The sequence below is a fragment of the Taeniopygia guttata genome, chromosome 1A, assembly GCF_048771995.1.
Source record: "Taeniopygia guttata chromosome 1A, bTaeGut7.mat, whole genome shotgun sequence".
NCBI lineage: Eukaryota > Metazoa > Chordata > Aves > Passeriformes > Estrildidae > Taeniopygia > Taeniopygia guttata.
In genome coordinates this window covers 70432985-70458326 of record NC_133025.1, presented here as the reverse complement: position 1 = coordinate 70458326, position 25342 = coordinate 70432985, and the positions used below count along the sequence as shown (strand labels likewise).

Below are 25342 nucleotides of genomic sequence, written 5' to 3'. Positions count from 1 at the left end.
CTAGTGAACTCTTTCTAATTCTCTATATGGTACTTTGTAAGGTTTATTTTATTCTGATATCTCTGAAGCTTTGAAGTCTCATATAAGTCTAAGGCCATGAGAGGCAATTAATCAGCCATTAATCACTTACAGCAATTTAAGAACAGTATATATACTATAACCAACCAATCCTCATAAGGAGCATTGTGAAATGGATGCATAAAATTTGTGGTCTTTTACAACTAGTCCAGGTAGTCTTTGCCTCAGTTACAGGTCACAATCCTGCTCACTGAACTTCAATACTATGAAGAAGGCATTTGGTAAGTTATATATGGACAACAAAAAGATGGTCTTCTCTTGGAGTGACAGAGACAAAAAAAAAAGAGCTAAGATCAGCCTCTGCAGTACTTTTGTAACACCTCACAGCCCTAGCTTCCTTCTGTATGATTACCTAGACCTTTTTGCATAACCATTGTACCTGGCAACAAGAACATTCTTTTCTTCAGTGACTGGTTTCTTAAACCACCCACCAAATCCAGAGTAAGGACTGTTGTTTGGTGTTACTCTGTTATTGCTCTTATTTATCTGCAATTTTTTTTCTTGTTGGAAAAGGAGAGAAGGTGCAAAGAGATGAGTTTTGTGTGATGACCACATAGGAGCTCTGTAGCTCTGGAGTGATAAGTGAGAAAGCTCAGTTTTAATTTCTTACAGGACTAACATTATTGTCCTTGAGAAGAGTAGCTCTTCTTGTCCTTGAGCCCTGTTTGGTCACCCAGCCACCCTGGAAACACTTTTCTGAGAGGTCTGAAAATTCCTCTCAGACCATGAACTGATCTGGGTGTTTGACAGTGGTGCAATGGAACGTAATGTCTGGAGCATCCAACTTGTGTGTTCCTGCCTGCAGGTCTGCCTTGAAATGGCCTTGAGATGTTTGAGGAGAAGGGGTTGCGTGTTGTTTCTCAAGTCATGAAGTATGGGAATGTCCAAGCCTGACAGTCAAGATCCAGTAGATAACCATGGTTCATCTCCACAGTTGTCAATTAGAATCACAGATCCATTCTCAGCTGGAAACATGTATTTCCAGCAGCAAGGAGGTGATGAAGAGTATGCAAGGAAGTGCAACATCCTGATGCTGTAGCAAATGCAAAGCAATCGTATCTCTCCCAGGACAGACAGTCACACAACAGCTCTGTGCAGACATGTGGAGTTGATATGGCAAGAAATGGGCATATTGCTTTTCTGGCTTGATAATTTCGTGTCACTGATTTGGTCTTTATGCTTCCATAAGAGCAGGGAGAGAGAAAAAAGGAAATAAAAAACCTCACTATTATAACATTTCTCCTCCATCTTCTCCCTTCATCCTTCCCTTATTCTAATCCTGATATAAAATCTTCCCGAGAAACCTGCACATAAAAGCTAAGTATCAGAAGACTGATTTACTTATGCTAAATAAAAATATTTATGGGTGCCAGCTGAACTGTCTCAGTGAGAACTTTTTTACCATCCTGCCTTCTTGAAACAAGCACTGGGATTCAGGTCACAACCCTGATATCCCTGTTTTGAAATGCTAGACTGGGGATAGTACTTTATATAAGCCCTGAGTCAGATTGTCTGTAGTAACCATTTCTGTTAACAAACCTGCCTGCAGCAGGCATATACAAGTCAACTGTGCAAATGAACAGGACATACCTGAAACATGATAGATGTTTTTCACAGCAGATGGAATCTATTTGTAACAGTGACTAGGCTCGTTATGGGTCATAAAACTCATGTAGGAACATCTAGGGAAAAGAGAACAGCTGAAATTGTAGTTTTCCTTTTTACCTGATTACAAGTGATTTACATTTATATTGCAACTTTTAATCAAACAGAATTCAAAGAAATTACAAACCTTCTCTACCTGATTGTATGACTGTAAAAGCTGTGAATAATGGTGGCATATGATACTTGAGGACAACAAGTAAAGAACACTTATTACAGCTGAAACTGCAGGGGTGATGCTGGGATTCAAACTAAATTGACCTAGTTAGAGTTTGGCTGGGACTTTGGGATTCACACCTTAGACTCTGCATGGGACTTTTAATTATTACAGGTGGTTAGATCAATTTTCTCAGCCAAGAAACAGTATGGGCAATAGCTCCATTCTATTTCCTCATCCCACTGCCAGGGAGTCTGATTGCTCACTGACCAAGGGAACACGAATTAATCCCCCTAATTTGCTTAATAACATTTTTTTCCCAGAGATCTTGCATGCTATACTTTCTATCCTTCCCCTCCTTACTTTCATTACTGTTTGTTTTTTTTTTGTTACTGTGACCATAATATCTCTTGAGTCTTCTTTTGTTAAAAAAACCCTGTGTCCTACCAATGCAAATCAACTGTGTCACTCAGGACAGAGGAAAAACATCAAGCTTGATAAGTTTTTATTTATTTCACTGTAGCATCAGTTTTGATCTTTAGCAGTGTATTTTATTTCTTTTTTGCGGCTTCATCAGTCGTTGCTACTAGAAAATCAAGAATCGGCCTTCCCAAAACACTTCCTCAGAAACAGGTTCAAGATGAGAGTAAACCTGGGAGAAATACAGGTTTGGTAAATGGAACCATAGAGCTGTAATGGTAACATTCAGACTGCTAATCAGTCTTCACCCCCTTTATTCAACTGCTTAAAAGTCATTGAAGTTTACTGCTGAAGCTGAAATTTCCAAGGTTTGTTCAAAGATGAAGTAAGTCTGCTTTTTTTTTTTTTTTTCCCAGATTTTCTTCACACTGAAAGAACTTAAAAATAGTTCAGTGGTTCAGCCATTTTTATGACTTTTTTTCCCCCACAACAGAACATGTAGAAACTATTCCCACTTCAGCAGGAGTGTTTGCTATTGCATCCTGGATAGCACCACAGCCAAACCAGCATGGGGTTAAAAATTTTATATTTAGCATAAAAACATCTAGCTGGAAAATGTCTTTGAGTGCTCCAATGGAATCTGATTTTGAATTTGACCGAATTTTGACCCTGAGGAAATTCCATGCATAAGCACTATCCATTCTGTATGGCTGTGTCCACTGGGCTCAGAGCATGCAAGGTTAATATGTCTGTATGCTTAGCTGATGTCCTTATCCCAGCACAGAGTCTTTATGGGCCTCAGTAATGCCCTGGGGGGACAGTGCTGAGGCAATGGTGCTTCTCACACATCTGTGGCTGAATAGTCCTTCCAGTCTTAGGGCTCTCCCGTGTCTTGAAGCGTAACTTAAATGCCTAATGAGGTTAAAGGAGGCTTCTTGAGCAATTTGGGTTGGTCCAACACCCTGTGCCTCATTGGCCTGGGTGAGAATTGGGTGTGGTGAGGGTGTGGTCAGACAGGACCCAGTCATTAGTAGGTCTGTGGTGGTGTGGCAAATCCAAGGTCAAGTTAAGGAGTCAGTCTTCAGGGTCCAGATCATGTGTGTCCATGGCCATGTAAAGGGGAAAGCTACAGCAGGGCTGGAGACCAGCACTTTTACAGCGTGTCTGGAGCACGAATTGATGGGTCCAGGCTGGGGAGAGAGCCTGAGGAACCTTAATGCCTGGAAATACTTAAGAGCTGTCTGGAAAAGACCCGGATTAACTTTATCTCCTTCTGACAATGGCCCTTGTATGAGCAGAGAATTGGAGGAGACACCTCCAGCCTTCCCAGTCTAGGTTAGTCTGATTCTACAAAGCCTGCTGATTTTACTCTTATATTGCCAGTGGATGCAGGATATCCTGTGAATGTTACTCACTCAGGCTCTACACTGTGTGTAACAGAAGATCAAGCAGAGAGATGCACCCACAAGAGATCTTCCTTACAGAGCAGCGGGACTGAGTGCTGCAAACTCTTACACACACTCCATGTTCTACCCAGACCAACCAGTGGAGTCCTCAGAAAAACAGAGCTAAGCACATTTGCCAGTGTTTAGAGGACCATCATGTCAGGGAATATTTGCTAGCATTTAGAGTCCATTCAGGCTCCAAGGGAAGTCAGGGGAAGGCGAACTCTCCATGTGATGGCCTCGGGCCCTGACCTGCCCCAAAGAAGGTCTGCATAGCACACTGTGGCCTTGGCTCAGCTGAGCAAATTGGAGTGTGTGTCTTGCTGAATGAGAGCTTATGCATCTAGCTGAAATTGCTTTATAGGGCACAGTCCAGATTGCACTGAAATGCTCAGAAAGCTTTTGCCATGCACTTCAATGAAAATGTGATCAAATCTATGTTACCTGATTTTCCCTTAGGCTGAGGATAAGAATTGCTGCTTTGCTGGTTAAAAGCAGAATGAACAGTACAGGGGCTGCCTGTATAAATATGTTACAGTATACAGTATGCAGTATAAAAATGTTACAATGAGATATGTAAGGGAAAAGTCCTTCAGTAAGATTTCCTGCAATGTGGATAGACATAGAAGAGAAAGAATTAAAAATAAAGAGTTAAAAATATCTTCAGGTGTAGGAAAAAATGTAGCATCAGGAATAGAACAATGCAAACTTTAATAAGGTGTTCAACCTAAAAGAACAATTTTATGCTTCATTTTAATGTATTTCCTGACTGATGATTATGAAAATATGCCATTTTAATACTCTTTGACAAAGTTGGTTATACAGCACTTATGTATGAACATTTACATAAGTTCTGTGAATTTAGTTTTTAAGTCTAACTGGTGACTATAGACGTGTGTATAAAAGAAGAAACTTTCTAAATTTAAATCCTTCATCTTTCTTAATTCTGAAGTTGTGGTAGTGTCTTGCATATCAGATTTTGAGCCCTCTTTGAAACTGGGAATATTTCTAAATTTGATTGTTAATCTATTGAACAGAAAAGCTGCCATTGAAGAGAATAAACTTCCTTTTAAAGTACTAGTAAGTGTGCAAAAGTGCTCAGAGGCTTAGGAGGCAGTCTATTTACAGCTAGAAGATTTGGACTTTCAAGGGCATACAGCACTTTTGAAAATGAGACTTAAATGCTTCTAAGTAATTTGGGCACTACATAAAATCATATCTAATTTCCCTCTTTTTGCACTGACATCAATACCAATCATAAAATAATTTATTACCTAGTTGATAGCAGAACTGGTTTTATGTGGAGCAAATCCAAGAGAGATAGATATGTTTCAGAAGTGAATTTAAAAATTAAATAGCATTTAAGTATGGGAGGCAATACACATCCTTAGTTTCAGTGAAATTAAATGCATTGCTTCTGTAGTAATTATATCCAAACAGGATATTGTTCTCAGCTGAATACTCATCCCTTGGAAATCAGTGGAACTGTGTCTGATGCAGTAGCATCTCTGGTGCAGTAGCAGCCAGAGTCCGTGTAGGCTTACACACTCTTGGAAATCATAAAATATTCCTCAGTAGCCACAACAAGGAGGCTAAGGTAACAATGAACAAACACTCTCATGGTTCAAACAGAACCCCAGGACAACAAAACCTTGTTTGGAATTGGATGATTTTGGAATATACTTGGCAAGAGGGGTTAAGTACAGACTGCCTCATCACTTCAATGGATCAGACATATGCTGATCCCATCCTGCCTGGAGCAAGATGTCCCATCTCTTAGGGTGCACTGTTGTCAGGCCCTAGTTTCACACAGCTGCTGCTGTGGCTGACAGGAGAAAAGAGAATTTTCCTTTCTCCACAAGATCTCAGTGGCAGTTTGTGAGTGAGAAAGAGGCAGTTTCTTTCATGGAAGCTCTGCAGTCTGCTATGGCTGTATTGGAGACACTCTCTAAAGGGTCAGGATCTCAGGGCCGGCTGGCTGGCTCTCTCAGGGCCCTTTATATTCTCAGATCTCCATGAGTTTCTCTGGAAACTCAGCAACATTCAGATGCCCCTGCCCCATTTCCCACATGCCATTAGGAACTCCAAGGGAAAACTGGTTCCTTGGGATCCAGGCTCCATGCCAGATGTGACTCAGGATGTGCAGAGGTGCTGAACAGTAGGCAGCAAGTGCACAGGGGTGATTGCCAGCTGCTCCAAAGGGCAGGAGAGGTGTCCACAGGCCATGACACCCTCCTTAGCTCTCCTCCAACTGCAGCAGCTGGAACAGAGGCAACCAGGCAGTTTGAGGAGTCAGAGGATTGGTTCATACAGGGGTGCCTGCCCTTACAGAGAGAGGCATCAGAGCTTTGGCTGGATCAACCTCCAATCCTGATCCGTCACTGGACGAGACCTCTGACAGACCAGGCTCCCTGGACATTTAAAATGCAGCTCAGGGAACAAGTGTAGAGAACAGCAATAAGCATGATCATAAATCAAATATAATATAAACAAATAAAAAAAGCGAAACATTGCGTTTTGTTCACAGTGACGATCCCAGCGGTTCCACAAGCAAGAAAGCCGGGTGTGAAACGGAGGATCCGAAGGAGGCCGGCAGACAGAGTGGCCAGGAAGGCAGGTCCGACACCCTGACGCTAAAAGCCCAGCATGCGGAGCTCCAAGAAGAGCAGGCAGCGGGGTGTTCCCCTCTGGTGCAGAAGGCGAGCCTCCACCACACGGGCTCCCCAGTGAGAGTGCAGCGCAGCAAAGGGACGGCCTCGTGTTCCCATGCGGCTGCCTCCGATTATGAGCTCTCCCTTGACCTAAAGAATAAACAGGTACCAAGGCTTCCTCCTCAGGCTGTGGGAGAAGGGGATGGGGCGGGTGGGACTGCATTTGCACTGTGGTGGAATGACTTTCAACAAGTACAGTAGCCTTTTGTTCACCTAGAGCTTTTGCCCTGCCTAACTGGCCCTTTGGGTACATGAGGCTCCTAGAGGAAGTAGATTCCCTACCTGTGACTGAGTCACCCTTTCACCCAAACCTGCTGGCATCTGGCCTCATTGCCTGGATTCAGTGTTCCAAAATGGACCTAGAAACCCAGTTGTGAGTGTAGGCTTAGAGATGGGTTGCAGGCAGCCAAGAGCAGCAGCATCCAAGGGTAGTGCCTTGCTCACAAGTGTACAGTGTCAGTAGGGCTCTCAGCAAGTGGTTGTTCCAAATTACCTCCCTCATGGGTGAGTCTCCAAGAACCAACTTGCCATCTTGGATCGTGCAGGGCAGGCTCCAGCACACTTCTGCATTAGCATGAGCTTTCAAGAGGAAGTGGGGTTTATTCAATGAATGTATTCTACCACGATGTTTGTGCACTGCTGCCACCACTGCCCTCAGTCCAGAGAGGATCCTGAAGAGGTAGGCAAGCTTACCAGGCTAAGAGAACATTATTCAGTCCTAGAAGTTGCAAGCCTTGTGTTATGTGCCTGAGGCTACAGCCTCAGCTCCAGAGCACAAGCATGCCCATCTCTAGCTGCATGCCCTGATGGACTCCCAGCAGGATACAGTGGGACAGGGGCTAATAGCAGCTGGCCTCCTCCTTCACAGGTGGAATGTGTCCCCTCCCACCTCATCTCTGCAGGTTACAGTCCAGGAGAGCTGTTGTGCAAAACAGAACCTAAAGCACAATTTGCGATGCCTTTTCCCTGGGAAGGCAGCTCAGTCAGAGGCTGTAGGATATGCAGACCCTGCAGTCTGTGAGGAGAGGACAACTGACAAGGGGGAGAGTTCAGTGGAAGCTGTGCTATTGCAGCTGAAGGGTCTCAGCTAATGAGATTTCCAGAGAAGAAGCTGCTACTTCTGGGACATCTCTCTACCACCTCCCTCAAGGCACAGATGCTGTCCCTAAACATACATGGTCAGATCAATGACCAAATAGATTTCTGAGCAAGAGACACCTTTGCTCTCCAGCTCTGTCTTTCTCAAAATGCTGTATACTCAGACAGAATTCTTGCTTCACACCAGGAAAAGAATAAGAGAGACTAATTAACTGACTTCACAAGCTAACATGACATATCTTCAGGGTGGACCACATCTTGACTGCTATGTATGTTCTTAGCCTCCTCAATATCCTACAGCTGCTCTGGTTTGTCCTGGGGACTGTCTGTCCTGTGTTATTTTAGCTTTAAGGTCATGTTGCCATATCATTGTTCTTGCAGCAGAGGCCAAATCTGCCCTGGATGCCTGTGAACAAGAGAAACATGTTCAGCTGATTGTTCATTAATGTCTGGTGCCTCAGAACTGACCTTGCAGGGACTGAACCGATCTCCTTGGTGAAACCACCTTTCTCACAGCAAAGGGGCCTTACAATTTGTGTGCCTTTCCAGACTTATGGATGTCTTTAGTGCATTACCTTCAGCTCTGGAAGGGGGGGATTTTCAGGCAGTGAGGAGTACTAATTTTTCCACTGTAGTATGTGTTTCTATAGGTATTCCTATCAATTTACTCATCAGGTAGTTTTCTTAAATGAGAATAACAGTGATAGGACCTGCACAGCGCTGTCCCAGTAGAATCCTACTTATAGCAGGACTTGTAATACAGGAATAGAACTCACAGTAAGAGAAAAAGGTGCAAGGAGACATTTTTAGTCTCATTGCACAATTGAAGTCACATTTACCTCTTGAGAGATGACTGTTAGTAAGGAAGAAGGGTAAAGTGCAGCCTCCTCTGCAAGACTTGGACCAGTCATTGCCCCTCAGCATCATCCTGGAGAGCTGGTGAGTGGCTTCATGGCTCTCCTTGCTCGCTACCCCATGAAACAGAGAATTCTATCAGTGCACAGAGCAGAAGTACTCTATGCTGGGAGGTTGGAACAGAGACTCAAGTAACTAAAGCAATCCTGTGCTTAGACTATTGTAATGTTGGGAAAATGTAGGGGACCACAGGAAAGAGAAGCATGATTTCAGTCATACATACTCCTAGGCTGTGCTGAAGGCAGCAAGTGTCCCATGGATGGAGGAAAACACTCCATTAACAAATATCCCTTATAGCAATGTCCTTTCATTGTGAGAGGCTGGAGGGAGGGAGAAGCATTAAGAATGAGTGACATGTATGCTTTGTATGTCTTTTTTCTAATTTTTTCACATTGTATACATTGCCTTGAGTGACTCAGATTCCATCCCTGAGCCTGATTCTTTTCTGGTCATAACATGGTGGCCCATCACCATGCTCAGTGGCAACTTGGGTAGAAAACCAGTGCTAACAGAGAATAAGATCAGGCTGTGGTCTCTCCTGGCAGATTTATAAATTTATGCCTATGGGCACCAAAGACATGGGGTGTGCACCTCAAATGCTTAGTCATATCCTGGCTTGCCTTTTTGCTTGCCTTGACTTTGTTAAATCTCCCTTCATATGCAATCCCTCATGGCAGTGGGTATTTCACAGCCATTTTTAATTCAGCCACAATTGCTCAGAATGAGTGTTCATACTGAGGCCCAGAAATGTATTAAGCTAATTATTCTTTGAAATCCCCTCTGATCCCCCTCCTGCATTTCCCTTCCTTTGGCGTCGGCTGTCAGATCATTCCCCAGAGAAGAGCAGCTTTAAGTAGGCAATTACTTGTAATTCATGGGGTTTATTAGGAGTGAGAGAAGGCCAATCATGTCTGGCCTTTCTCAGCTCTCAGATGGGAGCAGAAGGTTCCTCCAGCCATCCAGACTTACATCTCCATTACCTGTGACTGCTGTGGTACTAACAGATGCCCTTTCCTCCTCTGGAGAGGAAGAACATAGGCTACAGCTTTGTGAAATCCTTACTACTTTTGGACTATCAGTTAGCTTGATCTGACAGCAAATTAGTATGTCTCAGACATCAATAAGCAGCAAATGTCTGGGCTACAGCAAAGAAAAAGAGACAAAGACCTACTGATACCAAACAAAGGTGGGGAGGACACTTCCCTCTATGGAGATGCTGCGTATAGCTCTGCCAGTCTTCTCAAGCATCCCTTGGAACACTCCCTGTCCCTGTAATGCCTGCTGAAAGATAGTGTAGGATTCCCCTTGCTTTGGACAGTGCTAGTTGGCAGTGGATCACATGCAGAACCCAGGTTTGCACCTCTGGTATGAGCTAGAAAACAGACTAGATGAGGAGGAGTCTAGGAGTCCTCTCACTTCAGATCTTATTCTGCTCCTTAATGCCTTAGTCCTTTGGAAGGACTGAGATTATGGACTGCAAAAAGCTGGTAATGTTTTTTATCAAGGTACTGACAGCTTGCTCTGTTCCTTTGGACTTTTAGAAGGATCTCTCCTCACTAGCTATTAAAGTCTGATATTTTTGGCCCTGTCCTTCCATGAGATAAACTGGCCTTTTACTTCAGATCAGCAATGGCATCTTGTCTTTGCCTCTAATCAGATCAGATCAGAGCATATGAATCTCATGTTTTCAGAATGGCTGTCACCTCCTTGGAAACCTCAGATAATTGAAAGGCTCTTGCTTCTGCTTTATTTTGCATTTACTGTTATTCTCTCCCTCTCATTTGTTCCTCATTCCCTCCTAACACGATTAGCTCTACATTTTCATTAACCAGATAATTATTTTAAGCTCTCACAGTCAGTTGTCAGTAATAACTGTCTGGGTTGGGACTTTGCAGGTTACTGGTGTAATTTACATTTATTCACATGAGCCTTCCTCCTGAAGGAATGGGCCAAGGGATAATTCAGTCTCTTTCCAGGCAGGCCAACTTTAAAGGCATGTGTCAGGAGTGTTGGTTTTATGGTGGGATTTAAGATGCCCTTGTTTATCCAAAAGGCCTGCTGCCAGGCCTTGTGGCAAATGACACTGTAGCCATGATTATTGCGGGGGGTGATTTTTAGCAATATTTATGCAGACCAGAGGAGTTAATATTGGAAAGTTTCCAGAGGTCATTTACACTTCTCCTAGCTGTCAGACCAGGTCTTTATGTGTACCTATGCCACTCACTGATGGTTTTATCTGTAACTTATGTCATGTTATAAAAAAGAATAAAGAAGCAGGTGACATGACGTGACTCTGTGAGCTGAGGCTCATGCTTCACTTTGACTGTAAAAACAATTTGCACTTAGATCTTGTGGAGCTCAGCTTTTCAAACTGTGAGTACTGGGCCAACAAGGCAGGTGAGGGACAAGTGGTATGTCTGGGGATGAGGATGCAGTCAGTAAAACTCGTCCTTTGGTTCTGCTAACGATCTTACATTCACTACTTGACTAAAGCAATTTATCGTCTGCTAATTCAGGACTAACTTCACCAGCACTCTCAGTCCTGCCTTTCATCTTTTTTTTTTGTTTTTTCTGCATGTGTGCAGACACATATTATTGCTACAGTCTGCACCTGCACTCTGCACTGTGACATGCCAATGATAGCTAATAGTTCAGCCTAAACCTCAGTGAAGGTAGTTTGAGTTCATTCTTCTTTTTTTTTTTAACCTCATCTTCCACCTTCCTCTTCAACTCATTGGAACCAAATCATCTGTCATTCCCCTGGAACTTTTTAGTGAAAACCCAGCTGCAGAGGAAGAGTGGGGGGATTACCAGGAAGTTTAAATTCTAGAGTACAGGAACGGCCATACATACATGTTTGCTGAAGCCAGTTGAGATGGTGTGTGTTGGTGTATTTACATGTTTGTCGTTACGAGCTCAGGTAAATCCTTCTTCTACTTTTTTTATTACCTTGTCTCAACATTTAAAATTCAGACTTTTTTACCTTTCAAAACAGAGAGTCTTTCTTTTTCTGGGTATTTTTATTTTCATTGCTAGCTGTCACCTGAAAAACTCAGATATCAAAAAGGAAGACACTTTGGGATTCAGAGTACTTTTTAAAACACACAACTCAGAACAAACCCAGCTTCCACTAACTTACATGGACGCTTATATTTCTCACTAACTGCTAGATCAAGCCAGCATTCTCTGCATTTAAAAATGAAATTTTCTTCCTTTTTTCTGAATGATTTCTCCTTTAGCTGAGAGTATTTCCTAAGATTGTTAAGGAGGGGAGAAACATTAGTAACACTCTGAGACAAGAGATAATGCTCAACATTACCAGAGCACTGCTGAGCAGGAAGACATATTGCTGGAATGTTGTATTTTCAGCTATGAACTTGCCCTAAAGGCCCTCAGAAGTGAGTCTGCAAGGGAAGGGCACCTGATGGCTCCAGATTTTATGACTGGCACTCTAGGAAGAGGCAGGATCCCGTTACAGCTGTGAGGAAGCTCATGGCGCTGATGATTTAGCCAGTCATGCCCAAATGGGAACCTTCTGTTGAAATCAGGGGCATGGCATTGCAGGGAAAAGTTAATTCAGTGTCACAAGTTCCTTTGACAGTCATTGAAGACTAATCAGTGTAGAAAGTGGAGCAATCAGAAGCCATCAGGAGGCAATCAGCAAAAACTAACGTATCTGTTCTCTGTTTTTCAGATCGAAATGCTAGAACACAAATACGGCGGCCACCTGGTGTCTCGCAGGGCAGCTTGTACCATCCAGACCGCATTCCGGCAGTACCAGCTCAGCAAGAACTTTGAGAAGATCCGCAACTCCCTGCTGGAGAGCCGCATGCCACGCCGCATCTCCCTGAGGAAAGTCCGCGTCCAGAACTCGGAGAGCTTCTCCGCGGAGAAAGCCCTGGTGGAGGGTTACAACTTCGTAGGCATCCCACTGGTGAGGTCCCCATCCTTGCCAGCCACTATCAGTGGGGCGCTAACTGAGCTGGAGGACTCCTTCACAGAACAAGTTCAGTCCCTGGCAAAATCCATTGATGATGCCCTCAGCACATGGAGCCTGAAGACCATGTGCTCCCTGCAAGACGGGGGCTCGTACCAGATCAGGGAGACCTTCAGTGCTAGCTCCATGCAGCCAAACCAAGACTTAGAGGCTGAGCTACAGGATCAGGAGAAGGAGGAAGGTCTCCTGCCGGATACTCTACCGAAGAGCAGCAGCACTCTCATGATGGCTTTTCGAGATGTCACCGTTCAGATTGACAACAAGAACATCTCTGTCTCATCATCTACCTCGGTGTCCATGGCAAACTGTCTCAGCAGCAGCAACCAGGCTGGGCTCTCTCCAGCTACCAAGGCTGAAGAAAGCCCAGGAGAAGGGGAGGGAGAAGCCAGTGAACTACTGTCTGCCCCAGAGAGCCTGCCTGAGAACAGCCTCACTTCCACTGAGGTGGATGTCAGTGCTAATGGCACAGGAGACAGCAGTGCTGAGCCAGATCAGATGGCAGTGCAGAAGCTCCAGTTTGATGCAAGCAATGAGGCGGGACAAAGCAAAGGCTTGGAGTCTGAGAATGCAGACAACTCAGAGCAGCTGAGCAGCAGCAGCACCTCCACCTCGGCCAAATCAGCCTCTGAGGTATCCTCAAAAGAAGCCCTGCAGGCCATGATCCTCAGTCTCCCGAGGTACCACTGCGAGAACCCAGCCAGCTGCAAGTCCCCCACACTTTCCACAGACACCATGAGGAAACGCCTTTACCGCATTGGGCTGAACCTCTTTAATATGTAAGTGACTCTTCCTCTATTTCCCAGCCGGTGTTATTCCTCACAGGAACAGATGATGGCAGGCTCTAGGTCTAGATCCATCTCCAGGGAAGGCTGTCCGTATTCAAGGGCATGACCATCTGGGTATGCAGTGCACAGCTTCCCAGAAGCTCTTTCCCTAAATTCTCCCCAGTACTGTCCTTCTCCTTTGCCTAACAGAGGAACAAGCCCATGAGTAGTGCCCATTCTCTCACAATTCACTGAACCTTCAGTTCCAGTTGCTGTCCATTTGGCATCCACCAGCTGAGCCTGGGATCAATCTGCTGCACTCTGTTGCAAAGGAACAAACATAGGACTGTAAATCCAGCCCTGGTTACTTAACATGGGGCAATTCCAAGAGAGAGAGAGACAGAAACACAGATGAGCTTAGCTGGCCTATTATGAGTCATAATGATAAAGTTACATCTCTGGCTGGCATTCTCCTTCAGATACTTGGGTAGATTTTCACCTGGCAGACCAGGTTTAGTCACCTGTCTCTCATATATCTGAGTTTGGTATCCTATGAGAAGGCTGTAGGTGTGAAAGCAAAAGCAGAGCAGAGGTTACCATCCAAAGAGGTTAACTCATGGGGTCACACATAGATAGGCAGAAAGCAGCTGAGCTCCCTTAAGACTTGGATTTGCTCATTGCCATTTGATGAGACTTTTCTCATCTAAGCAAGCCACGAGAAGTACTGGGTTTTGCTTTATCATCACACTCTCATATCTCTGTCTTCGTTTCCATTTGAGTCCCCTAATAATGAGGATGTAATGTAACCATACTAGGAGAACCTTTTTCCACACGTTAGCATGGGCATTTTAGTCAAAGCAAGGACTGATCATTATGCAGTCTTAAGAAGAAGTTTTTCACAGACAATGGGGCAATGCACAGGATTTATATATGTGTAGCATGGAAGCTGTGGACTCCGGGAGGCAGGGACCAGGAAGAGAGGTTTTTAGGGTTGGTCCCAGAGCACACCCAGAAGTGAAGTGACATTAAGTCAGACAGATTTGGGACTCTTACAGAACTGAGAGGGACATATTTCCAGTTTTGAGTACAGGTTGGAGGATAGGAGTGAGGAAAATAACTTGTTAGCTCTGGGGAATTATGTTCTTTTTCAATCTCTGAGCAGTATCTAGGGGACATGTGGCTTCCCCTTGTGGCTTCTTATCCAAGGGGCTGGGAGGGCCACTAAGCTTTCTGCAGTTATTTGGTTGCTGCTTTCCCTGTCTATTTCCAGGAAGAAGCAATTTTACTATTGTGGGGTTCGGGATGTGGGCACTGATCCGTAGGACATGGAGCTGAGGCTGTGTGTGCGTGTGCTCACATCGTTTTTCCTGGATTTCCCTGGAGCAGGAACTGAAAGGCTACAGTTTCTAGTGGAAACTGCCACAGTCTCTCTGGCCTTGCCTTGCATTTTTGGAAGGTAGTGCTGTGGCTTGGAGCAGGCCTCTAGAAACACATCGATGCATTGGCACTTTCCCCATCCCTGCTGCACCGTGAGGGGGTGAAATCCCTGGAATGGCGAGTGCTTCATTATGCAGCACTGCTGTAATAGCTCAGTGTGTGTGGGCAGCTGGCTGCGTGGGCAGAGGGAAAGACAGCAGGACGTGAGGAATCCCACAGCATTTGCTGGCTCTGATTAGCACCCCTGCAACACCAAAAATGAATAACAGGGACCAGGCTCAGGAGAGAGAGGAGTGGAATTGTCTGCTGCACCTCTGGATAAAAGCTGCATGCTGCACTACATGGGATACATCTGCAGGTATTCAGTGGCAGAGATACTGTATTGCTATCAGGATTCTGTGCAGAACAAATTGAATTCTGGGAAAAACTGATGAAAGGCTGCTGTTAGTGAAAGAATTTTTGACTTATAGTCTAGACAGTGCAGGAGGGCTGTCACACCTGGACTGTTTTATCCTGCATCCTTAGATGGCATTGTGTGTACCATCTCTACTGAAATCTGCACATCCATGCTAGTGTGTGCATTTTTTCTGGCCATATTAAACTCTCAACTCCTCTGGAGTGGATCCAAAGTCAGTCCAGTGACTTTGGAGTCACACAGGTGTAACTGCGTTCATCCTCGTGTTGTGAACACCATATTGTCCCCTGCCAAATACCAAAGTATGCAGGTGGATGTGCATTTTATGAATCTCTTGGTGCTTAGTTTGACTTGTGTCTCAACCTTACCACTTTTGCACTTAGCAGGGAACTGTACCTGTACCCTTCAGTGGTGAACCAGTAGGTCTGTGTGATAATAAAGAAGGTGCATTGTTACTTCTCCCTGAAGAAGGCCTGGGGTTTTCAGTATCAGATCTTGCACCTCTCCTATGTATAAATTTAATGGGCTGATTGTTCTTGCAGCCCTTTGCCCAGCGATGCCACACTGCCCAGGATATTTTCTTTTGACATTACAGAGTAAGCAGAACTATTTCAAGCCCATCTACTTTTTACATGTCCGTGAGGCCCCTGTAAGGAGCAGGTCATTCTGCTGAATGCAGCTCCCCTTATAGCTAGACATATGTTGCTCACCCACATACTTCACCACCTGACAATGTCACAGTCTGTGCCTGTGCATATCATGCATTCACGTGCTCTGAAATCTCATCCTATTCTTTTCTCATGCCAGGAGACTGTCTGAGCAAATTCACTCCTTGAGCCTTGACAAAGAACCCTGAATTTGGATTAATGATGGAAGGATGACATCATTCAATGAAGTCACCCTTTTACCTCTCTCCACTCACCAGCTCAGAGAACCAAAGAAATGTGGCAATCTTCCTGCCATTGCAGTGAGTCACCTCAGCACAGTGCATCATGACAGAGACCCTTCAGTGGGGCAGGCTGAAATAGAGGAGGAAAACTTCCTGCACAATACACATATACTGTTTCTTCTTGTCTGAGTTGTGAGACAGGCACCACATAGGCTCACAGCCACTCTCGGGATACACAGGGGCTTATAAACCAGGACCGAAAGATGGGGACAGATGTTTTATCAGGGCCTCTGGCAATAGAACCTGGGGTAATGCTGTTAAACTGAAGGAGGACCAGTTTAGATAGATGTAAGGAAGAAGATTTTTACAATGAAGGTGGTGAAACACTGGTACAGGTTGCCCAGAGAGGTGGTGGATGCCACATCCCTGGAGATATACAATATCAGGTTGGAGGGTTCTCTGAGCAACCTTATCTAGTTGAAAATGTCCCCACTCACTGCAGGAGGGTTGGAGTAGATGGCCTTTAAAGGTCACTCCCAACCCAAACCACTCTGCTTCTGCACGAGCTGTGTGTGCAGGCACAGGCACATTAAGAAGCAGAAAATCACTCCCACAGCTAGGCAGTCAGGCCCACTCAGCACCAGACCTGTTCTCAGAGAGATGCTCACAGCCATAGAGGGAGAAAAGCCCTCTGTCTGGGAGCTGCACACTGCTCCCTCCCTTCTTCTGACAAAGCATTCTCTGGGTGCCTTCTCTCACACACAAAGATTTTTGCCTGAGGGCATGAATCAATACAGATGGGAACTAAAACACAGCTAAGGGTGGGGGAAGTAGAGCAGAGATAAACAAATCTGAGTGTGGGATTTCTGTTTAGGCAGCCAACATCAAGCTCAGGTGAGGAAGGTAAAAATGTAACACTCTATAATGAAAGTTGAAAATGTATGAAAAACAAAATTATTTGTTTAACAGAAAAAGTGTCCACTTTTGGTTATGCCCCTTGGAGCCTTGAGCCTCGTTTGCCCATAGACCATGGCAGCGATGTCTCCTAAGTTTCTTCACAGAGGGAAGAGCCTCTGACTCTGCAGCAGACATGGCAGAAAAGTCACTAATGAGGCGTGGTACAATGCAGTAGGATTCATTGTGGCAGTGGGATGCCACTTGTGGTTACCAGGTGACAGCAGGTGCTGCAAGTGACACAGCAGGTCCTATGACATCTTTTTGTCCTCAGCAGCAGCTAGAGGGGCACACAGCAAGTCACTTTTCCTAACCCAAATCGGTCCTGTTCTTGACACACACATGAAGGCATCGGAGCCCAAGCACATAGCAAGGGCTGTATTGATGCAAGTCATGGGGTGAGCCAGAGGCAACAATGCCTCCAAGAGCTCATGCAAACTCACCATGTCTCTGTCCTTCCCTTCCAGAAACCCAGACAAAGGGATCCAGTTCCTGATCTCCCGAGGCTTCATCCCAGACACCCCCATTGGGGTGGCACACTTTCTGCTGCAGCGGAAAGGCCTCAGCCGCCAGATGATTGGGGAATTCCTGGGCAACAGCAAGAAGCAGTTCAACAGAGATGTTCTGGAGTAAGTATGGAAATCTTTTCCCCTCCTCCTCCACTCTAAAGGAGTTTCCAGCCCACTCTGCCCCTGGCTGCACCCTCAAGTACTCCATGCCCCTTCGCCCCCATTCTTTAGGAACTCCACCATTGCCGCTCCCTATCCGGCATCCCTCAACACATTTCTCAGCTATGTGTGTCACCCTTCATATCATCAATTCTTTCATTTCAGTCCTTCCTCAGGAGGCCTGAGTTCACCTCGCAGGAGCTCAGTGCTGTCAGGTGGCAGAACAAGTGATGCTGGCTGTTTTGGGGGCTGGGAAACTCTTTGGCTGACATCTCATCCCATCCATATAAAGTACTTCTGATGCCTTCTGGGAAGTACTAAGAGAGACAGAGGAGGAAAAATATCTGCTTCTTCCTGTGAGACCAGCAGGGAGAAGTGAATGCTGGCTACATACTCAGTTCTCTTTCTGTCCATGTTGGAAATTGGTGGCTCTTCAAGTTTGTCCAACCGCATTATGAGGATAATTACAAGGTCCCGTTTGTGATGATGACTCCTGCGTATGAAAACATGCTACTAAGGGCTTGTCGTTGCCACAGCAGCCATGGAGCGCTGAGGAACATCCTCACTCCAAAATCTCCAACAAGCTGAACTGCCCCTTTTCATAACAAAATCTGAGGTTTCCTTCTGTTCAGTAGCTGCCTTTGCTGGATTTTTACCTTCAATTCTCTCACTGTGAGCCTCTCCTGGTCACAAGCCACGCATCTCTCAGCCTGCACATCTCCCCTCTTTCAAGTCAAGTTCACTCAGAGACCCATTTCAAGGCATGACCAGCACTCAGCTGCATCTTTCTTTTATTATGCAAAAGCACAGCTCTTAGTGAGATCTGTTTTCATTAGGCTGGAAGTCTTTTGCACTGGGTCTTTTATTACATTCTCCCATTCTCCAAAATGTTCTCTATTTCCCTTGAATTTTCCAGTGGTTTCTCTTGGACTAAACCATAAAGAAGCTCCAAATGCCATCCATATACCACTTCTACTCCAGAGAAAGACTGGAGGATGCCAAAGTTCAAGACTCAAATCTAGGCCTAGATTTTAAAATTAATTCCAGCTTCAATTGCTGCTTCTTATTACTGCAGGTACCTACCTGACCTTTGGGCCATCTCTTTTGTTAATATACTGTAGCAGTATTGATTTGTCCAGCAGCAAGACACATGTGCTGTCCAGTCTCTTCACACTGAGAACTGCAATTAAAAGTAATTGCCTCTTTTTCTCCAGTAAGCATTTTGTGGGCTGCTTCCCCTCACAGATAATCTGCTCAAGTCCAAACCTAGCCTCTGCACGCACATGGAAATATTGCAACAACAGTAGGCTGACACTTTCCTGTAATTGTAAATTTGGCATCATCCCTGCAAATGACCATGTTCCTCTGCCTCACGTGGGACTACAAACTCAGTGCCAGCAGCTCCTGGGAACAGTGCCTATTGCAAAGCCTGGTGTCAGCCTCCCAGACTCAGTGCCCAGGAGCTTCTACACTGGGGTTGCCTGTCATGTTTCTGCATGAGGCATGTGGGCCATTGGAGCAGGTGGCCCTACTCCATCATGCTCATTATTAGAAGTTTCCACTGCTCCTCTCATGGTAACACTCCAAATAGTCAGTGAAGGAGTGACCTTGCCCATCCTATTAACATCTGTAGAAAACAAGGCTCAAAGATGGGGACTGAGATATTGAGGCTGTGTGTACATGTGTGTACATCTTGGGCAGGGACTGTGTGTCCTTGAGCATGTATCAAACAACTGGGTCTGAGTTCAGGGTTCCAGCCTGTGTCTGATCTCACCAGGCAACATGATATGCTTGCACTAACAATCTGTGCTGCCATCCCCTCTTCACAATGAACGCCTGATTCGTCTTCCATAAAGGCAAAGATAAAAGTGGACTTAAAATATATGTAGAATATTCTAAAACAGGAAAAAAACCCCATGAACATTCAGCTGGTTGTAGCTGTGTCATTTGAAGGTACTTTCTTCCTGTGCCAGTTCACTGCTTGGGGGTATGCTTGAGCATAGTTGGTGGGTTTTGCAAGCAAATTTTTCATCAGCCGCTTGTGAGAGCTGGATGGGCAATGGCTGCACACCCAGCAGTGTACCATGCATGGAAATAAGGTATTGAAAGGAGAAATCATGGCCCAGAATTATAATCCTGGATATTTTTCCTGTCCATGCTGCAGGAAAAAGAGGGCTGGCAGTGTAGTCTAGTGTGCTGGCATTTCCAGTGCACTGTATCTAAGGGCTGGTCACAACTTACAAGCTGTTTCTATGGGAGCAAGAGGCAGATCAAAGATCTTTTGGCATTTTAGAACTGTCTAAGACCTTGCCTGGTTCTCATTCCCCATCCAATTCCCATCAAACTAGCTCAGAAACACTGACACAGGTTGGGAGAATAGACTCTGCAAGGGCTGTCTTGCTGTCCCCACATCCACACACACTTAGTAATGTTAAGGTACATGATATTCCCTGGAGAGCATGCAGCAGACAGGAGAGTTCATACAGTAGCTTTTGCATGATTTGCCCAATACCACAGTCATTTTTGTGGCCCAAATGGGCAGAAGAAGAACAGGCACTTAGTCCTGCTGAGGTCAAATGTATTCAGGCAGAGATGTCTGTGCTCTTTCACATCCCAAAACTGACCTGGAGCCTCCTCTACCGCCCAAAAGCAATTTAAATTATTGATGCTACTTGCTGTGTTAGTTTAGCTTTTGCTTGATGTGAAAACTTATGTTGCAATTGTGTATTGTAAGCAATGTTTCTATTGCATCCAGGTTGAATTAACTCAGCTGCATGAATAAATAATAGGACAGCTTTTGAAACATTTGAAAAAGTGTCAGCCTCCCTTGTGCATTTGAGGCAGGGAAGAGCTGCCCAGGTTACAAACTCCAGACTCAGCTGTAATGTCCAGACATAACACTGCAGAGTTCTCTTGGCTTCTGCAGATACTGAAGCTGTGCTGGCTGACCGTGAAGCCTGTTCCTGCTGTCAAACAGCAGAGCTCAGGGGTGCAGAGTGGCATTTGGCACTGTGCAGATGATCCCACTTTACTGGTACCAGTAAATGTAAAACTCCAGAGAACTGCTATGATGGTTGCATAGCCTTTTATATAAAAGGGAAGGGGTTTAAGTGAGGTAAGCATTTTATGAGCATTGAGCACTTTGGTGGTCTATTTTGCCTTCCCACACCTTCATGCCCAGCACCTAAATGCTCTGAAATTATAATCTCACTTCCATCTTCCTGCTCTTATCTTTCAACCTTTAACTGATTTTCTTGGAACTCAAAAAGGGTGCCTGGATAATTCACAAGCAGTTCTACATGCTAGCCAGAGGAATAACAGAGAGAGCAGGAGATTTTCAACAGTTTCTGACTATAATTGACACACACACATTGATAACTGAACCACTCAGGCCTGTCTCTTTAGGAAGATGCAGTATGTAATTTTCTTGTATAGAAAAGGCTTCAGTCTTTAAAACTAGGATTTATCTCACTTGTTGTTGGCCACCACCAAGTTTAGTGTCTGTGGGTCTCAGATTCAGTCAAAGAAAGAAACTGAGAGATTCTAGCCAGGCAAAAAGCTGGGAAAGAGCTGGAGAAGAATGTAAATAATTCTTTATCTCTCTTGTTTTTCACACTGTTTATAGTTAAGTTCTATCACTGTGCATCAAGCACTCTGCACCAATGCTGTGGCTTGTTTTCACTTCAGGACCAATGGAGTTGGTCCTCACGAAGCTCTGTATAAAAGAGCAGTGTATTTTGAATAAACCGGAGTCTCACTCTCACAGCCTTCTGAGTCAAGTCTATTCACTCCCGTCCTGCCTCGACAGCAACAAGTGTCTTCTAGAAATTTATGAATTCCTTTTGTCGATGGAGAGAGAGGGGGCCCTCAAGAGTGTTGTTTTTCTCGGTGTGCTAGTTTAGTCTGGATTGCAGCTTTTAGGCATTTTGTGTTGCAGGGCGTAAATCCCACTTGTAACCTATTTTAAGCATCTTACAAAATAACCATTCACTGTGATCAGCATCCAGAAGAATCTAAGAAGATCCAGTAAGATCCAAGAATCTCCTTCTACTGGCTGTCCTGCAGCCAGCGAGAGGGAATCACTGGAGACCTGCCCCAGGGTTTCAATGTCTACCAGTCCAGGGAATACAGCTGGAGAGAGGTAGCCTGACCCATTAAAGGACCCGTGTGGTACTGAGCAGTTTTAATCAAATCTGTTTGTCAAGTTACTGCAGAAAAATAATTCTGTTTCTTTGAAAAAGTCAGGCCCAAGACATTAACACATAGTTTTAATATGACACATCATCATTCTTGCATCCTTTCTTAATTCTGTGTTTATTTGTTGCTTTTGTTCTCCTTTGTTCATACTTTCCTTCACTTTAGTCCATTCTTCACCTCCACCTGTTCCTGACTCAGGAATTACTTCCATTCATAGTTCATCCATGAACAAGATAATGTGAGTGATTTAATGAATGGAGTCAGCTGTGCTGATACTGGATGGGTTTTGTTCAGCTTGTGGGATTTGGAAGTGCAGATGTGGCTGTCCTGGTCCACTTGTTGTCAGAGGAGAAATGGGCAGAGATTCCAGCAGAGGAGACATTGTGTTGAGCTGGGGTCTGGTTGGTGTTAAGAGTAGAAGTTGTTGTTGGAGAGACTCTCCCTGGGGTTGAACAGGTCTCCTGTCTGTCAAGCCTGTGTTGTCTTCTCCCTCTGTCGTGGAAAGTCAGGGAGAGAAAAGCTGCTCTTGGTACATGCAGAGCTGGGACCCCAGCAAAGGGACTGCCTCTTAGAGAAGGCTTAGGTTCCTCTTGGACAGACAGAATGGACTTGTCAGGTTAACCCAAACTAGCCTTCTTTCCCCTTCTTACTGAGAATGCTACAGAGCATTCTCCAGTCCCCACTCAGTAGGGGACTTTCATCACAGGAGGGTTTGACCAGGAGCATTAGATAAGGATGGGATGGAAGCAGGACAGCAGGGAGAATGTGTTAGGCAGTTCTGACCTCCAGCTGCAAGCAAGGCTGCAGCACACACCAAATGTGAGGAAGAACAGCCTTCCCATGCCAGGCCTGTACAGGCTGAATGTGCAACTTGAGTCTGCCTAGTACCCAGAGAAACCCAGGAAGGAACAGATTCCCAAGTAAGTAGCCATGTAAGCTACCAACAACCATGGGAGGGTGAGTAGGCATGACAGCCCGGGGGAAAAATAGGCAATACACCAATCCTGTAGCATTCTCCAGAAAGGGAAGACTAGTGTGGGCAGTGGTCTCCATTGTAGAGACTGTCCTTCCCAAGAGGATGGGGAGGGCAGGATTGGGACACACACCTATGCCCACTGGTGCATGGAATTGGGGAGTCCTCCTAACTTTTCTTTCTGTTCAGTTTGCACGTTCAGGACAGTCTCCTTCCAGGGAACTGAGCTCTTCTACAATTCTCGCAAATCCTGATTCACCTTCAGAAAGCTTGTAGAATCAGGGAGGCTGAGAAAAGGGATGGTTTTCATTAATATCTTTGTGCCTTGTGATTTTAAACTTTCCACCTGGCTGCCTCCCCCCTTGCTCCCTCCCTGAGTGGAAGGCTGCAGGTTCATTACAGATGCTTTTAGTTGCATCCCAGCTCCTGCTGCATTGTCACCTGAGTGGAAAAGCTGGAAAATAGGTCATTACACTTGGGTGAGCAGATCCCAGCCCCACATGGTACAGCTGCTTCCTGTCTTCACTGAACCCTTTTGCCACAGACTCTTTCGCCATGCTTAGCCCTGTGCTAAATCCTCGCAGCTCTTCTGCCATTATGTCCACCCACTTTTAGGGGGATCTTTTCCCTGTAGCCTAGGAGGCTACAACAGAGACAACAGCTAGGAGCCCACTCTTTCGTCTTGGAACCTGGTGTGGAATTCTCTGCTTGTTGTTGTGAGATGCCTCAGCACAGATCAAACTCCCCATGCACACAGGTGGCCAAAGATTCCTCTACCCCCACGTCCTTTTTCGTGAGACAGGGAGCCAGAGTTTTTCCTGCTGGCTCCAACAATACGATCCAAATATCCAAAGTCATATCCTTGCAGAGAGGGGACTAAATGAATCTCTGGATGCACTGTGAGTTCAATTTGTGTGGCTTGTTGTAAGCTCATGGGCAGGAAGGAGTTGGAACATGAGATTTTATAAGGTGATTACTGTGTCCCTGTATCATAATCTCTCAAGCCTCCTGGAATAGGCATCTCATGGGTGTCCAGCTGTTTGTGGGAGGATGAACTCAGCACTGGTTTTGGCATGTGCACGTAAGTTTTTGGTTTATTCTTGGATGCAGGGAGCCACCCTCTCTCATATCCTTTGTCAGCTTCCATGGTCTCTAGCTTGGAAAGAAAAGACCTCCTTGGTCTGGTTTCACAAAGAAAAGTTGTGCTGTATTTCAGGGGGTGTCTGACACAGTTACCAGAGTGCATTTGGAAAGTTAATGCGAGCCAGGAATCTGAAGTCAAGGAAGGCTGCAAAACTTCCAGCTGTCTAGAAGAGGAGGAGGAACATGTCAGACCCATAGCACAAGGCTGTTTGGCTCTTTGAATGGACTTTGCTGTGTCAAATTTGCACACAAAAGTAACAGACAAGTCTGATCCATCTTTCTTTCTGCCTAACGGCAGAAATAGCAGCTTGGTACCTGATGGCTCCTCCAGGAGCCGCTCTTCATACCTTTGGCACAGGATTTGTCAGATAAATCAAATCCAAGCACAGGCTGACTTTGCTCAAATCAAGAATTCATTCTAACCTGTCCTTTCTGCCTGGTCAACTTTTCTTAGTAAGCAGGACAAGGGACACTGTTCTTTGGACTGAGAGACAAACGGAAGAGACTCACAGGACTTAGAATTTACAAAGTAAACCTGCATCAGTCAGTCTGTGAGAGAAACTCTCATAGGAGAATCCAAGCATAAGTCAAGTAGCAATGCCTGTTTGAGTTTGAAAAGAGCTATGAACAGCTGCCTTGTCCTACTTGTCCTAATGAAGGCTCGATGCTTTCTGTATTAAGGGCATTGACTTTATTACTTGAGATTTGTACAAAGTGGAGGGTATTTTAGGGCAGCCTGTGTGGAGGGTGAAAGACTGATCAGAGAGGGAAGGAGTAAGCAAAAGATAGATGATATAATGCTGGTGGATTGGGGCTACTAGGGTGACCTTAGCGGGTGTCCCTGGGATATGCAATGACTCAGTGTTCACATGTCTGGAAGCAAACAATAGCAGCAAAATCACCGGGGTCAGTGCTGAGAAATGCTTGCACACTGGAAAGGATTAAAAAATAATAACAAAAGCCCAAGTGAAGAGGTGGTTGCAGCTGTGAACACAATAACGAGTAACAAGAGGAAAACTTTTTACTATCAATGATAAATTCCAAGCAGCAGAATGCCTTGATGTTAACCCAAGGGACTGAGTATAAGTACAAGAAAAATAAAAATAAAAAAGGAAAGATGCAGTGAAGGAAGTTTTTCTTATTACCAAATGTTTCTGCAGTCCACCCTTTTGGACAGATAAAAAAATATTTCATAGAAGATTTCCTATGAGAGCAGTCCTTTTGATTCTCTTCCCTTGCTCCCTATTTCTTTCTGAATTTCGATTATATGGACTTTATGCAGAGAAAGAGCCCACAATTCCTAGCTGAGGTTGTAACAAGTCCAACCTCAGAAGATACAAAGCACTTTATGTTCAGTCAGAGCTCTTGGTAAATTATTCTGTGGCTGTCATTTCAGTTAAATGGTGATAACTCCTGAAT

General features: G+C 44.9%; 1 protein-coding gene across 4 annotated transcripts in view; it reads left to right on the top strand.

The window, feature by feature from the left end:
- Nucleotides 1-25342, top strand: part of IQSEC3 (IQ motif and Sec7 domain ArfGEF 3) — a 93769-nt gene that overhangs the window by 54847 nt on the left and 13580 nt on the right. For all 4 annotated transcript variants that reach the window (XM_030263649.4, XM_072923914.1, XM_012569351.5 and 1 more), the window contains exons 3-5: nucleotides 6290-6578; nucleotides 12181-13259; nucleotides 17410-17571. In XM_030263649.4, coding sequence (XP_030119509.4) covers nucleotides 6290-6578; nucleotides 12181-13259; nucleotides 17410-17571 — 1530 coding nt within the window. The remainder of the gene's footprint in view (nucleotides 1-6289; nucleotides 6579-12180; nucleotides 13260-17409; nucleotides 17572-25342) is intronic.